Genomic DNA, 15,905 nt, shown 5'->3' on the forward strand with positions numbered 1-15,905 from the left:
TCTCCATGGGGAATTGCCAATAATACAAACCGAGCGGATACACAAATGAGGCTGGGGAGGGGAGGGAGTTTGCAGCATCACCCAGGTGCCACCAAATTCACAGGAGAAGCCTTTTCTTGGATGGAGCAGAATATTGCTGCCTTGGAGTTACGGCCTGCTGCCTGTGGCCCGGCAGAGCTCCCCTCACCCACAGCTTTGTGTTTGCTGTTTGCCAGGTTCTCATTGCTTCCCATTTGCCGTCCTACGAGCTGCGTCACAACCAGGTGGAGTCCATCTTCCTGTCTGCCATTGACATGTATGGACACCAGTTCTGCATTGAGAACCTGCAGGTATCTGCCAAACTCTTCTTGGTTCCCTGCTCCCTTCTCACTGAGCTTCAGGTTGCTGCTTTAAAACTCGTGTGGTCCCAAGTTCCTCGTGGCTTTGAGTTGTATCAGCCTGGTTCCTGACTTCCCCTCTTTATGTTTCCATTACTATGCTGATACCATGTAGTATGAAAACATCCTAGTCCTCATGGAATGGCAGGAGAAGCAAGCAAATAGAGCTAGTCAGTAACCAACCAGGGTTGGTTGATTGTTTGTTTTTTTTTTTGGAGGGGGTAGGGTTTTTTTTTTTTTTTTTTTGTTTTTTTTTTTTGCCAAATCATGTTTGCGACAAGGGCAGTGCTATTTTACCTTCATGTCATCTCTTCTAGAAACTCATTTTATCAGAGACATCCATCTTTGATGTGCTACCCAACTTTTTCTACCACAGTAACCAGGTGGTGAGAATGGCAGCTTTAGAGGTAAGTTTTTGCCCACTGAAAAAAACAAGTACTTATAATTTTAAATTAATTTTTAATCAGTGTTACCCTGCAGGGTTGGGAGCTGTAGGTTGTGTGGGATTTGGCGTGGTTGGAGTCTGGCATTTAACAGCATTAACATTCATAGTTGGTTGGAATTTCAGATGCAAATTATCTTCTCTGCTTGAAGAAGACTCGCATGGTTGAAGGGATGGAAGGTGAAGCTGCTGTCAGAGCATGTGGTCGGCCCACCTTATAACTTGTGGCTGCTTGCCACCAGAGCGGCCTTTCTCAAATAACGATATTTTAGTCCTTCTAGTTGAATTAGGTCTTTATATTCATCTGGAGGTAACTCTCCTATTTTTATGATCTCTCTTGATCCGTCCTTTGTCTTTTTCCTCCTTCTGCCTCCTTAGCACAGGCAGCTGATGGGGTTTCTCTTTAACCAGGTGTACGTTCGCAGGGCGTACATTGCCTACGAGCTGAACAGCGTCCAGCACCGCCAGCTGAAGGACAACACCTGCGTGGTGGAGTTCCAGTTCATGCTGCCCACCTCCCACCCAAACAGGTCAGATCATGCATTCAGTGCCTTCGGAGTCGGGGATCTGTGAGGGACTTGCTATCTTGGCACAGAAATCTCACAGTAGAACTCGTAGAGAAAAGGATGATCCCAGGGCATCAGATAAGCACACATTTCTTAGGATAAAACCCTACGTTACCCAGTTCTTTCTATTAAATCATTTAAATTCTCAAGAGCTATGGGCAGTAGTTCCAGCAATTTGGATTCATTTAAATAGGTTGCAGTCTTCATATGTGTTCCCGTTTTTAGTTCAGCTTGTGTAGTAACTTTCCTCTACAGAATCGGTTCTGGCAGAATCTTGAGCTTTCTGAAAGATGCAGGTCCAGGCAGAAAGAACAGCTGGGCTCTTTCCTCTTGCTGCATTGCTCCCTCGCCAGCTTTTTGTGACTCTTTGTGGTTGGTTGTGCTTTTAAACCTGGCTTTATGGACATGGTTACACCTTTTATGGCATAAGGACGAGCAGCCTTTGTTTGTTTGAGGAGATGTGGATGCGTTTTATGCAGAAGCATTCGAGTTTTGAAATACTTTGGTTTTCAGTCAGTATTTTTCAGAACATATTTCTCACAATGACTGAATCTTACAGTTGCAACCAAAAGCACCAACCATACCCTGCTCTGCCCTATGGAGGAGCCACGTCTTCTCGTGTGTGCAGAGGGTATTTTAAGAAAAGCTTTGATTTTTTTTCAGAACTTCTTCAGCATCTGTCAGACCAGCTGGTCCCAGAGTCTTCCTCATGAGGTGCTTGGGGCAGAATGTGGTTCTGTCCCGGGCTGCAGTGTGCCGGAGCCGAGGCGCAGTGCTGCTCCGTGGCCGCCGGGTGCCGCTGTTGATCTGTGCTGGGTGGCAGTGTGGTACAGGTGCTATTTTCCTCCTTTGTTTCCAAGCATCTTTTTCCTTATTTTATTTTTGGTAGAGCTGGGCAATGGGGTCCAGTCTCGCTTCATTGAGAATCCATCAGTACATTTTATGAAATGGTTTTCAGAATCTGGTTTGCTAGAAATGAATGGCTGTCCTCAACAAGCAGCACAAAACACTCGTGATACAAATGGGACATGCATTTGGTCTCATCTGTTTCCTACATCTCTAGAATGTTTGTAAATAATTGCATACTATTTTTGGTACTTCTTTACAATGCTCCTCCCTTGCAGCCCCTCGTTCTCTATTTCCTCTCTTTGCTAGTCTGTCACCTCTGCTTGCGGGTTGCGTGGGCTGCCCACGCTGCCCACTGTGCTGGTACTGAGTGCTAGCATAGTTGGACAAGGTCAGCTGGGAGATGAGAACTGTTACCTGCCTGGGGAACAGCTTCTTTGTCCTGAAATCTCCTCTCCTCTTTATTGTGAATTTGCTGGAGCAATGTTCTGAAGCTGTATGCTGCTTTTCAACAGTCAGCACTGCGGATGGTTGAGTGGAAATGCACTGCATTCCTTGTGCAGAGGCAAGCAGGCTTTGGGGACAAATTCACTGCTGGCACAGGCAGGTTCTGTTCCTTCGAGTGCACCTCCATCTGTTGGTGCTGAATTTTGCTCCTCTTGCTTAATGCAGCTGTTTGCAGTGCGTACCTCCTTGTGCAGCTATTGTGTGGCTGAAGTGCAACAGATAACAGGGTATGGATACCTGGGGAATTAAATTAGCTCAGAATGTACACATCTAAGCTACCCCGTTGAGGCAGGCCTTATGGTAATCCTGGGACACACAGCAATGAAATCTCCAAACTCTCTGCCGCTGCCTTGCTTAAGTCTTCTTCGTTGTTTTTGACCATGTTCTGAGACCCTCATATGTTCTTCTCTATCTTCTTTAGCATGGACAGATGGAATAAGGGGCAAATCCCAAAGCCAGAGTATCCCAGCTGAGTAAATGTCCCTGAGACGCTGCAGGGTTGGGTCCTGCTCAAGCAGAAATGGGTACCTGAGGGCCCAAAGGCAGCATTCTGTTTTGGAGCTGTTCTTTTGCAATGCAACACATCTTCTAACACGTGATCAGATAATTGTAAACCCTGGGCCCTTTTTTGACTGATTTCTGTGAACAATTTAATGGAGAAAATATTTATGCTGAGAAAATTGCAGACTGATAGGGCTGTGGGATACTTAAATTCTTTGCCATTAGTACTTACCCTTATATAACTTCACTTAATTGCAACTGAAACAATCCCACCCGCTACTTCTGGTGGTCACAGGAGGCACTCAGACTTTGTATTTGTGGCCACTGAATGATTGCCATAAGCTGCTCCCAGTAAAACTTTGCGTGGAGACAGGAAAGAAAAACTGTTAATTCTGAATATCAAAATCATGGAAATGCAACCCACTCCTGGTGGGTTTTGTGGGCAGAAGCTGAAGGAAGGAATTATTTGTTTAAATTAATAGAAAACATCCTGTTGTAAGAATCCCCACTGATCTTAATTGCAAGGGCAAAGCGTAGGGAGAAAAACTTATAATTGAAACCATAGAGGGCTGTATAGATCAAGCCCAGCATTCCTCCTTGCCCAGTGCAAGCCAGACGAGGAGCACGGTGCAACCATCTGGTGCCTTTTGCAGTAAATGGAGCCTCCCAGCCCTCTCCAAGTAAAGAGCATTGCAGTAATTGGATCTGGAGGAAGCAATCCAAGGGCACCTCCGGGATGCAGCAGGGTACTGCAAGCACGTGCCTGTGTGCAGAGCCCTGGTGTTGGGATCACCTGCCTCTTTCTGTTGTCTCCAGTCCCGGTGAGAAAGCCTGTGAGAATGAAGTAAGCCCTGATCCGAGCTGCTCTCTGCCTCCCTTTTGTTCAGTCTGCCCTGCTGAGATGGCAGACTGGTGGGATATTGCCTGCTGTTCAGAGGCTTGGTTTCCTTTGTAAGAATGGCGAGCTGGGTGACAGGCACTGAGAGGCTTTTCTTAGGTGTTCAGCACGGGATGCAGCGCTCCCTTGTTCTTGGCTTAAAAACTCCTGTTCAAAGAAACGTTGTGTATCCGGTATGAGAAGAGAGAGAGGGAAATACAGTGTTTTTTCAATGGGGCTTTTGTCCCCTGTGCCACACAGGTGGCCTTGAAATGTCGTGGAGAATCTCAAACCTGGACGAGATCGGGTGGTGGAAGCGATGGAAGGTTTTAGTGGTGCAGGTTTGCTCTGGGTACATTCCGAGCCACCAAGGACTTTAAGATTTGACAATTGTCTTACTTAGCTTTAAAGCAAGTTTTATTTGGCAGCTCAAACGGGCTGCTAACTCTGATTGTATTTGGAGTTGAGAATGCACGCAACTCACAAATGTGCATACAAGCAGATGCCTTAGGTTTGTCTGAATCCCTTCCTGGAACTGCATTCTGTTGTCCTTGATGCTTCTGAGAGTGGAACTTGGGTCCTGTCGTTGGTTGTCTTGTATTTCCAAGCGTCTCAGCATCAATGTCTCAACTATCTTGTGCCTGTTTCTGCCCAGTATCTCTTTTTTGTGCTTGTGGATGTTTGTTGGCACCTTTCTTGGACTTTGGTGTTGCTGATTTCAAAGCTTAAGAGCGATGCATGTTTCTTGGAGCTGTCTCTTGATGTTTTGTCATCTATGGAGTACTTTGGTTGTTCTTTTTGTCAGCCTCTTCCTTAGCTTACAGGTTGAAACCATTTTGAAAGCTGAAAGCCAAATTTTACATTGATGTTTCCAAACAGTGGTTTTTATAGAAGAATCAAGGGCCCAAACTGGCATACATTTAGAGCAGAGCTTTAAGTACCTTCCCACTAGCCTGCCTCATCATTTTACAATGACACAGTCAGGAGATCTGAATTTCTAACAAAATGAACATGTTTCCTGTGGCCTGAAATAGCTGTTGGAACAGCCTCTTGTTTCAGCCATTGGATTCCTTGTGTGGAAAGAGCTGCTCTGCTGCGGGCCGAGCGCACAGCCCAAAATGTGCCGTCAGCAGCCTGAGGTCCCCTCCGTGCTGCAGGAGAGCGGCTGCTGCCGGGAGGGAGGGGGGAATGATTCCAGGACACCTGTAAATCCCCGCAGCCTCGTGCTGAGGGTTTGATGTTAATTAGACAGCAGGCAGCAGTAATGGGTTGCAGTTCCCTTGGCTTGGCTGTTTCAGAAAGGGCGAAATCTTCCAGCGGAGGAAAGAACGGGCTGTTGGAGGGGCAGCAAACTGAATGGAACGATGATAATTTTATGCAAATTGGACTTCAGTAGCAGATTCAGCTTGGCTGAATCACAGAGGGAGCAGAAGAATAAGGGAAGAAAGAGGGAGAGGAAAAACCCAATCAAAATGTATGGTTTGAGGCATGTTTCACAGCCTTCTGTTTAGATCCTTCTACAGAAATGAAGAAACATAAGAGGAGTGCCACTGGTCACAGCCAGTGGAATTGCTCTTTCTCCTGTGTTACTGCTGTTAATAACTACAAGTGGGTTATTCAGCCAACCTCTGCTGATTCTGCTTTGCTGCCTGATTTCAAAAGCTTTGCCCCACGCCGGCACCTCCATCACAGCTTGCTGCAACCCGCGGCGCTTCGCACGCACGGCCAGCGCTGCCGGGGGCGGGGGAAGGAATGGAAATTCACCCAGAAGGTGCAGGAAGGACCTGGGGAGATTTTCCTTTGCTTGAGCAGGAGGAGTAATTGCGACATGAGGCCGTGCGGTGCTGCTTGCATGGGGCTGGGGCACACTGCTGTGGGATCAGCCCCCCGGGTGGGGGGGTACTTGGTGAAGGTCAGGGTGAGGGGTGGTGGGAGGGCTCCTGGTCGTGGCCAGCCGCATGGCAGCGGCGCTGTGCCAGAGCTGTGCTCCTGCTGGTTCCCCTGCAAGCTTTGCAGCCTTGTTCGTGGAGCTGCGGAGGTGCGATGCCTTTCAGTCACACCTCGCCCCAGGGCCCGCCTGTGCTGCACACATCAGCCCTTGGCTCTCGGTGCAGGATGGTGACAGTGACAGCTGAGCTGGGATACAGGAGGGTTCCTGCAGCCGTGCCTGCGGTTATGGCACAGCCCTGCTGCTGCGCTCCGCTCCTTCTTGAGATCTGTTTTCCTGCTGTGATTCCTGCCAGAATCTCTCCACCTGCATTCCAAGTGGTCTGGGAGTGGTTCCCAGAGCAGGGCAGCAGGGTGCTCACTTTGAGGCAGAAATGAGTGTTTGTTGCACTGTTTGGTTGGCTTTCTTCTTTCAGTTTTTGAAAGCATCCCAGGGAGCACTACGTGAGTGCACCACGTGTAGGAGCTGCCTGTTCTCACCAGGCTGTTGTTTTCTTTCCATCTGAAGGAGATCACATGCAGCTTTCCCACCACTTAGCAAGACAGAAAAAAGGCACAAAACCCTGCATCCCTGTGTCCCTTTGAGCCCTAGCAGCAGGCTCTCAGCAAACTGTCTGTCCCTCAGAATGCAAATGGAGTTATTTAAATTTAGTTATTAAGCAGCAGATAGGCATGTCTTCAGCCCAAGAAGTTTTGTTTTCTGCCCTATGGCTTAAGGAAGTCAGGGGAACTTCCGTGCCTCTGTCAGTAAAGCACTGAACCTACAGCCTCACAGTGAACGTGATTCTGATGTAACAAAATCTGTTTTGTGCATTGAGTTCACCGAGGGCTGTGACCATGGAAACATTGTGGTCGCTGATCACCAGGATTTCATGTCCAGCAGCCCAGGGCCTTGCCTGTGGCTAAAGGCATTAGGAAACTCTGTAGTTTGATCTTCCCCAGGTTTCTGTAGGAAGGGAAGGACAAATGGGCAGATCTGTGCTCCCTGAAGCTTTACTTTTGACCTTTCCATGTTGCTGATCTCTGCACAAGCCTCCTGGGTGCATGTGTGTTTTTCTGGTTCAATCTTTGCTATTTTGAATGCCACACTGCAGCCATTTCTGCATCTTGCATGGAGCCATTTGCCACCTTGTGCTCCTGTGAATGGATGGGCAAAGTGTGACCACTGCTGGGAAGCTGTGCACCTCAGCTCCATTTAGCTCGCAGCCGTTGCTGAGTTGTGGTTTGCAAGCAGAAAAGCGGGGAGTTGTGGGCTGATGTTATGAAAGAACCACTCAATTTTGCTGAAGTTGGTCTCAAGTTGTGTTTGTTCTTTTTGGTGTTCACGGCCTTGATGCTGCAAATGCCAAGTGTTCCGTGGTGTTTGTGTGCATTTGCTTTGTTCTCGCCCTGTGGGCTGCTGCTTACTGGGGAGGTTTGGCAATGAGGATTTGGCTTTTTTTTCTGAACCTGTTGCAGTCTCCCTATGGGACACAGTCACTCTTTTGCATCTGTGCTGCTGTTTGCTCTTCTGTCAGGTGGGGCTGACTCCCACTCTGATCTTTGAAGCTCCGTTGGTGTTTGCACAGGGCTTGCAGCAGCGCCATGAGGTGCTGCAGGAATGCAGGGTGCCTTGCGAATGCAGCGTGCTTTCCTCATATGTGTTATTTGCATGTCATGTGCATGGTCTGTGTTTACTCCCGTGGCAGTCGTGGCAAGTCAGGTGGTGGGTGCCTCCTCAGGGTCAATGAAATTGAATTCTGCCTAATTTCTGCTGGACAAATTTGGGTTCGGTCAATTTAAAGGTGTTGCTGGTCTGCGGACCAGCCTGATGATAGTTTTTGATGATGGCTTTCACTAACCAATCTGTAACTAACTGTGGTTGTTTGATTACAGAGGGAACATCCCCACGCTAAACAGGTACGGTACTCATCATCTTTTAAAGTTTGAACAGAAAGACTAGAAAGAAGTAGTCTAGTGCTCGATGTTCTAACATGTTTTGTTGTAGTGCCCTTCTCTTTGCTTCGGAAGCTCTCAAACCTAACTCTTTTCCCTCCCTTTTCCTCTCCCTGTGTCTAAAACATGTTTTCAGCTTTTCACCACCCTTTTTAGAAGCAGCTTTGCATGCAGCAGTCTCCACAATTAAATCTGCTCTGTGCGCCCGCAGTGCGGAGCGCAGCTCCTGCGTGGGTCTCTCCTTTTGGAACGGGATCCCAGCTGGTCCCTCTGTGGGGTGGCACAGGCAGCAGGGCTTTGCCTTGGGCTCATAGCACACCTGTTGCCGCTCTGGTTTCTCGCAACTAGCTTAGAATTCGTTGAGGCTGTCTTACCTCCCTCGTGCCATAGATGAATCTACATCTCCAACAGCTGACAGCATGTTTTGTTGTGTTCTGGATGCTAATTTTTCCTCCCGTGTCTCAGTTGAAAAGTATTTCTCGTTTTAAATAATACATGAAAAATGTCTGCTGTCTCTTTGTTTAGTTACTGTTCTGTGATATGTTTTGTATTGGCTGTAAGAAATGTACACCAAGGCATGTCCTGAAACATTTTTCTCTTTCAAAACATGAATACTTATTATTTATTACTGCTTACATGCCTATTTAGGGAAAATAGTACAAACGGGCTCTAAAGTCTCATGGCTCTTAATCAGAGATAAATTACAGAAACATTGACTTTATACACAGAGAGCTATTAATCACACTGATGATAGCTTAGAGTGGCTATTGGTGTTCTTAGGGCCGTGTCACAGTGGCTTTCTGTGGGAAGGACTGGGGGTGAATGAAGCAGCAGTGTGAGCCGTGCCCATCCGGCACCACGTGAGTGCTGGTGGGACAGCAGGAGGTGGACGTTGCTGTGGTGCTGTGCTGAATCAGTGCCCTCATTCCTGCCCTTACGGCACCACCTGGGGAGGACAGAACTTGACTCTGTTGATGTGTCCTGAGCCCCAAGGGGAGGGAAGGGAGGGCGGGCTGCCCTGAGCTGCAGGAGCCCATCCTGCAGGGAGTGCAGTGCAGAAATGAGGAGCACTGTTCCCCTTCACTCCAGAGAAGGCAAAACCCCATTCTGCTTGCTGGAGAGGGGGTGTTTAGTTGGTTGGAGAATTTGTGTTGACATGCAAGGAACTTCCTCTGCTAGTCTTGGCCATGACAACGTGGAGCTGTAACAACAACAAAAGCAAATCAGAAAAATAAACACAGAAGAAACAGATGACAAAATCTCCCTGCCCAAATTAACATAAAAGCTCACTGCCCAAACGAACACCAGCAATTTCACAGCAGTGTATGCTGCCACAGCTGTTGAGCTGTCTGAGAAGTCAGTGATACTTTAATGTGCACAGGATCATGCCTTCTCCAGGAAAGAATACTGACCTTTGCAGTGAGCAGTTTTGCCCTAAATAGAAGTCCTTTACTTGGTGCCTTCCTCTGAGCTTGTGTAAATCTGTCCTGGTGCCACTCACTGACATCAGGAATTGGCCCTGGATGAGTGCTGCACTCACTGTACAGGAGCAGAAGAGGAGTGGCTGTTATTCCACCTGTAAAGGACCATATGGGGGGGAAAAATGTGTTCAGCTTTGCATAGTCATAATTCACCTGTCTCCTCACTTAACCCTAAGAAGTACTGGTTCTGAGGGCTTATAACATTGTTTCCTGACTCTGTGCCTTGGGAGGATGTCCAGGTAAGAGAATCAGTGGCAGCAGACACGTGCCACCATTGCAGGGCCCTAGGAAATGGCAGCACAGCAGCTCTGGTGTGCCGAGAACCCAGCAGTCCTGCAGTGTCACTCAGGATAAACAGCCATGCGTTGGGTGGTCGGAGCACGTGCGCACATGCAGACGTTTGTCCTCAGGCGACCTTCTCTCCCTTGTCCCTGCTGACTGTGCTGTTATTGCGTTGCCATTTAGAATGTCCTTCTCTTCCAACCTCAATCACTACGGGATGGTCCACGTAGCCAGTGTGAGTGATGTGCTGCTGGACAACTCGTTCACTCCGCCGTGCCAGCGGATGGGCGGAATGGTCTCCTTCCGCACGTTTGAGGATTTTGTCAGGTATGTGGGGAGGCTGGTGGTTGTGTTCCTTGGTGGGCGCAAATGGGACTGTTTAGAAGCAGACTCAAAGCGATCCTGAGCTTGTTTGTTCAGCTCTTGGGGTGTCTGTTGGGATCCTCTCATCTGCCTCCTTCAGCTAATGGAAGTTTTCAGGCCGCTGCCAGAGCAGCGTGCGGCCAGAAGGAGCAGCATCCAGAACTGCTGCTGGCTGGAGATCATCTGCTTCTGTGCTGATTTCCAGTGCTCCTGTACACAGAGGAGGGGATATTCTTTGTGCTTTCAGCGTTTCTGGACTAGGCAAAAAAGACAGCAGAGCTCATAGCAGTCATGAGTGCCTGCGGCCATAGGATCTGTGACAAGTGCAGGAAGATGCAGGCTCTGCTCAGGTGGAAGGGTGGAGGAGATGCTGCCTCCTCATCTTTTGAGTCTCAGTCCTGCAAATGGAAGCAGTCCTTTTCTCTCCTCTCCTCTTGGCAATGTGATTTGTGGATTTTAGAGCTGCATGCCTTCAGTGAGCTACAGCAGTGTGTTTATGACTAATACTTCTCTGGTGTATTTCAGAATCTTTGATGAAGTGATGAGTTGTTTCTGCGACTCTCCTCCCCAGAGCCCAACCTTCCCTGAAGCTGGCCATGCTTCCCTCTATGATGAAGACAAGGTACAGTAATTTTTCTCTCTGGAGGTTGCTCTCAGTTTGGAAATGGAAGACATGTAGAATGCTGCAGTGACTGCAGGCCGGATGCTTTCCACTTGTTCCAGTGCTGGAAGCAGGAGTTAAGAGCTTTATGTATTTATGTATGTGTTTTGTTTGCTCTTTTCACAGCAGGTGAATAAAAGTAGGTGGCCATTTCCTGACTGTTCTAAAACCAGAGTTATGTCTTACTCTCCATGTAAATTCAGATTGTTGCTTTTAGCATCAGTAGAATTATTGGATCCATGGCAGTGTAACTGAGAGCTCAGACAGAGTAGGTTTCCACTTGCTTTACATTCTGACTGTTCTCTCTCTTTTGCCAGTTAGAACTCTTTTTATGAGAAAAAAGAGAGTTGAAGCCCTGACAGTTTTTGCACTGACATGGAGAACAGGTGCAGAGGAAGCAGATGGTTTGTAATTCTTAGTGACAGAAGAACTGCTGTCCCTGGCACCACAGGTAGCTGCTCACTGCTCAGTCCTGCCCCCAGCAGCTGGGACCTCTGGTGCAGTACAGTCTGTGTTCAGAGCAGGGCTTGGTTTTAAACTTAGCTGTTGATCTGGATGTGTGTAAATACTGAGGCCTTGTTCCAGAGCATTGCCATCAACCTTAATGTCCTCAGATCTTTCTCTTTAACTCCTCGTTTCACCAAGGAAAATTTTCGGTTCATACTCAGTTTGTCAGAGTTAACCACAAATTTTTGAGCACTACGTTTGTCACTTCTCAGACCTCCAATGTCATTGACACTTCCAATTACATTATTTCATTCTGTTGCAGATGTGAAAGTGCACAATGTTTTGCTCTTATACTAAATTTACTTAATGCCATTACCTTTCAAGATGCCAGAGCCCTTTTATGCCTTGCCTGCATTGCATCTCATGAAGAGAGGCCCTGACCCTGCATTCATTTTGCATCCAAATGAGGCATGCTTGAGTTCACCAAGTCAGAACTGGATCCTCCAAACAAAGCTCCTGTTTGCTGTTTGTGGATTTTCTCTCTTACTTCTGAAACATGAACTTGTGAGGCTGCTTGATCAAGGATTTCCTCTGTTGTTTTCCTTATTTGATAGCAAACTCTGCTGAAGTCGTCTGTTTCCTATGGGACCTGAGTTTAAGAGTTGTTGTTCACAGTTTATTTATGTGGCATGTGTTCTTCAAATTGCAGGCTGCCCGTGAGGAGCCCATTCACATTCTTAATGTTGCTATTAAAACTGATGGGGACGTTGATGATGATGGGCTGGCAGCCATGTTCAGAGAGTTCACACAGAGCAAGGTAAGTCAGCTCAGTTCTCTCCCGCTCTGGAGCAGGCTGGCTGTTCAGGACAGGTCTGTCTGCTTTGGGAAGTCATTGTGCTTCTCAGATGTTTTTTCCATAAATAAATGCAATAGTTGCATCCTTAATTTCTGCCATCTAAAATCTTACCACTTCACTGTTTGGATATCGCTACCCCTTTCTGAAGCCTCCAAGGTGGACACTGAAAACCACGCAGCTCTCATTTTAGTTTGTAGCACTTCGTGGTCCATTCTGATCCTTCACCTCAGGACTTTCAATTTCTGGTAGGGTAAAAGACCTTAAAAAATATATATATATATTTGTCAGGTGATGTTTTCTGCCCCAAGTGGAATTGCTTTGGTATGCTTTATTGCTCCATAAGATTCACTTCAGGGTATCAAGTATTGATCCTGTGGCCACTTTTGAGAAAGCTGTGTTGGGGGCAGCCAATAGTGCCTGTGTTCTCTTGCTTTCCTGATGGGTGTGAAGAACTCAGGCTTGTTGGTATGAATGGCTCTCTGGGCTCTGGGAGCCTGCTGCATCCATGCTACCTGCAGTGGCTGTGGGAGCACTGAGAGAGCAGTTTGTAACTTCTCTTCCCAGCTTGAAAGTTAGTCATACGTTCTGCAGAAAAGAGGGGTTCCCACGTGGGAGTGGTACCTGCTGGACTTCAGCAGCTTCCTGCCTCTTTAAGCAAAGCAAATAATCAAATATAAAAATTAAAACTAGTGTTACTTTTCATCTTCTTGATCATGCTCGAGGCGTTTTATGGGAGGGGATAAAAGGAAAGAAATTAAAAAAAAAATATATAAAAAATTCCCAAACACATTAAACTATCAAATAGGTTGATCCAAATTGTCCAAATAATCTTCTAGTCCCAGCATGTTGTGTGTGTTTTTTCTAATAGAAATTAGGATCATATACTTGTAAATGACTTGTGGAGGAGATTGAGGCAGTCGGTGTAAATGGAGTTTCTCCAGGTGCTGATGGCTAATCGCTCTGTAATGGCTGTGGACTCGCTGTGAGACCCGCGTTATTACGATGTAATCAGAATCCTGTTGCTATGCTGTTATTGTCTGCCACTTGTGGAATTTTAAAAGCAATAACAATTTTTGCTTTTTAAATCATGGAATTATTAAAGTTATTTTCTTCCTCTTGCTATGAATGTAGTCGCTGATGCTCATTTTCAAAGGGCTTAACCTTAGTAAAACATTGCTGTCTGTGCTGAAAGGGGTTGTTTTGTTCCTGGGCTAGCAAAGTTCTCATTTCATATTTGTTCTTCTTTTTTTATTTTGATCTTTTTTGCTTTTCAATTGGAAAAAGGAGGAGAAAGGATAAAGTTTTAAAGGGGCAAAATTACGAGTTTTTTAACGCTTAAAAAAACCAGTGATGTGGCAAATGCTCATCACACCACTTTCATTTGCAATGTGGCTTTCTGGAATTGGTTCAAGAAGCAACCAGAATGGGCATAACTGATAGGTGTCTGAGGGACGGTGTCACAAATACCATTTGTCACCTTTGTGATATCGATGGATCCGTCCTTCGGTCAGGGTTGTTCATGTATTGCTTGTGCCAAAATCAAGTACGTGGTGTTGTGCTTCTTTGGGTCAGTTCCTCTAAAAGGATCACTTTCCATGGCCTCACCATGCCTATCTTGTGCTAGGAAAGAAATCTTTGCAAAAAGACCAACTTGTGTTGGCTGATGAGAGAAAGCCCTTCAAGACTTGTAGCCAACTCTTCTGCTCTGCTTGTTGGCAAGGTTCAGCTGCATGCTTTGCCTTTGCCCTGTGGTTACTTAACTGCAGACTTTATGAATTTGCTTATGTGTGCTGCAGTGCAGCCAGCAGATGGGAGATTGTAGCTGTGAGTAGATCAAAACAGGCTGGGAATGAACTTGCAACAGAGATGCAGGAGCATCTGTAGAGCTTTTCAGGTTCAGAGAAGACTTGCACACGTTCTTAATGTGTTCCATCTCTGTGAAGTCTTGATTCTTTCTTTTCCTTTTGCAGAAATCAGTCCTGATTGAGCATGGCATCCGCAGGCTGACGTTCCTTGTGGCACAGAAGGTATTTTGGTGTCTCTCATGCTGCTAAAAACTTTGGTTTCTAGTTCATAGAAGCACTGAATTTATTGTGCTTGTCACAAATTAAGTCCAATAACTGCAGTTATTTCTGACTTCACTGTTTTTGTTCTTTAAAATTGGAGATTGTTTTAATGCATTTGCTTAAGAAAATTAATTTACAATTGTAAGCAATCTTGGCACCTCTTGTAATCTTGATAATTCATTTTTGATTTTCATTCTAATTGCTAGCTTTCTTCTGCTTTTTTTTTTTTCTTTTTTTTCTCTTCCTGTGTTTGTGTGGTTCGTTTGTAAGGACTTCAGGAAACAGGTCAACTGTGAGGTGGATCAGAGATTTCATGTAAGTAAAAAAGGCTCTGGAACATGGTGGTATTTCTGATGAGAGGCCAAGAGACTCATAAGCAACTCTGGTTCTCATTTGGTTCTTAGCCAGGCCTTTGATGCCAGCGTTGTGTCAGAGTTGAATTTCACTACGAGGCTGGACCTGCTGCATTCAGCAGGGCTGCTTGCATGCTCATTGCCTGGCTAACCTCATGGCTGGCACTTTGACCAAGGTCTTCATTGTATTCACATAGTTCTATATTCTGAAATGCAATCACATTTTTTTATTTCATACATGCTGTGGGGATTCCTTCAGTTTTCTCCCTGATTTCAGTATAACTTAGAGGAAGGATTGAAATGACTTGCTAAATTTTGTCTGATGACTTAATGACGTGGAAAATGTTTGGTGCTTCTGCTGCTGTGAATTACTTCTTTCTCCTGGGCTTTGGCATCAGCAAGACTTAGCTTGGCCCTGTTTTCAAGGTGGCAATGCAAAGCATAAGCAGTATTTTTAGCCCTTCTGTAGCTGCTTTACAACTCTGGAGGTTGTCAGGAGTCTTTAAAGTGCAAGAAATTCATCCTGTGTTTAATGAACCTGGTTCAGCAAGTTGAGCACTGCTGGGAATCCCTGACCATGGTGCACAGACAGGTACTGGTGAGAGGGTTATGTAGGAATTGGACTCTTAGAAGGAAACCCTAGCTTTAGATGGGAAAAAATGAATTTTTAGAGAGTTGGATTGATACTTGAAGAACGCAAAGCAGAAGCTCTGCAGCATGCATCAGAGATCAGACTTGGACTGAGGCAGCCTTGTGCTGGCCCTGAGCTGTGCTGATGTGATGTGCTGGTAGGATGCTCCCGAGCCAGAGGGTGCACTGCACATCTCATCTGCCTGCAAAGTTTCTAGAGCACCGCTGGGACGTTTTGTGTCAGTCTTTATTACCATCTCCTGTTCTATTCCGTTTATTATTGGACCAACTATTAACTTAGCCAGGGCCCAGGCTTGGGTTTGTTTTTGTTTTAATTACAGTCTATATAATTAGTTCCCAGCATGTTGAGGTAATAGAGAGTTGCTCCAGCAAGCTTCCAATTTCCTCATCTCATTAGGTTTTTAACGTGATTATTAGTATAATAATCAACTATGATGATTTCTGTTGTAGCTTTTCACATTCTGCGATTTGCAGGGTGTCTTGATTGGCTAATTTAGGCAAATTATTTTGATTGTCTTGATGATGGTTGGTTGATGAGAACACAGCAGGGGTATAATTCTTCTGCCTAGGAAATGGAGCACTCTTTTGGATTTTGGTACCAAAGCACTGAGAATTTTTTTGTGTGCACATCTAATTATTATATTTGCCCACAACAATAGTCGAATGCCTTGAAAGCAATTACATTAGTGATAGAATGGGCATGGATGATATTAGGGGAAATTGGCAGTGTGCAGGGGGGAACAGGTG

The 15,905-nt window shown here is 46.0% G+C and overlaps 1 protein-coding gene across 6 annotated transcripts in view; it reads left to right on the plus strand.

Moving 5' to 3' along the window:
- The window catches only part of ACACA (acetyl-CoA carboxylase alpha), a 107,118-nt gene that overhangs the window by 39,216 nt on the left and 51,997 nt on the right, over nt 1-15,905 (plus strand). For 3 of the 6 annotated variants that reach the window (XM_052688917.1, XM_052688922.1, XM_052688921.1), the window contains 9 exons: nt 216-329; nt 695-784; nt 1,231-1,349; nt 7,939-7,962; nt 9,945-10,088; nt 10,650-10,746; nt 11,942-12,049; nt 14,059-14,115; nt 14,425-14,469. In XM_052688917.1, coding sequence (XP_052544877.1) covers nt 216-329; nt 695-784; nt 1,231-1,349; nt 7,939-7,962; nt 9,945-10,088; nt 10,650-10,746; nt 11,942-12,049; nt 14,059-14,115; nt 14,425-14,469 — 798 coding nt within the window. The remainder of the gene's footprint in view (nt 1-215; nt 330-694; nt 785-1,230; nt 1,350-7,938; nt 7,963-9,944; nt 10,089-10,649; nt 10,747-11,941; nt 12,050-14,058; nt 14,116-14,424; nt 14,470-15,905) is intronic. The other 3 variants (XM_052688919.1, XM_052688918.1, XM_052688920.1) reach the window with 3 other exon arrangements.

The sequence above is a fragment of the Tympanuchus pallidicinctus genome, unplaced genomic scaffold (assembly GCF_026119805.1).
Source record: "Tympanuchus pallidicinctus isolate F22 unplaced genomic scaffold, pur_lepc_1.0 scaffold24, whole genome shotgun sequence".
Lineage (NCBI taxonomy): Eukaryota > Metazoa > Chordata > Aves > Galliformes > Phasianidae > Tympanuchus > Tympanuchus pallidicinctus.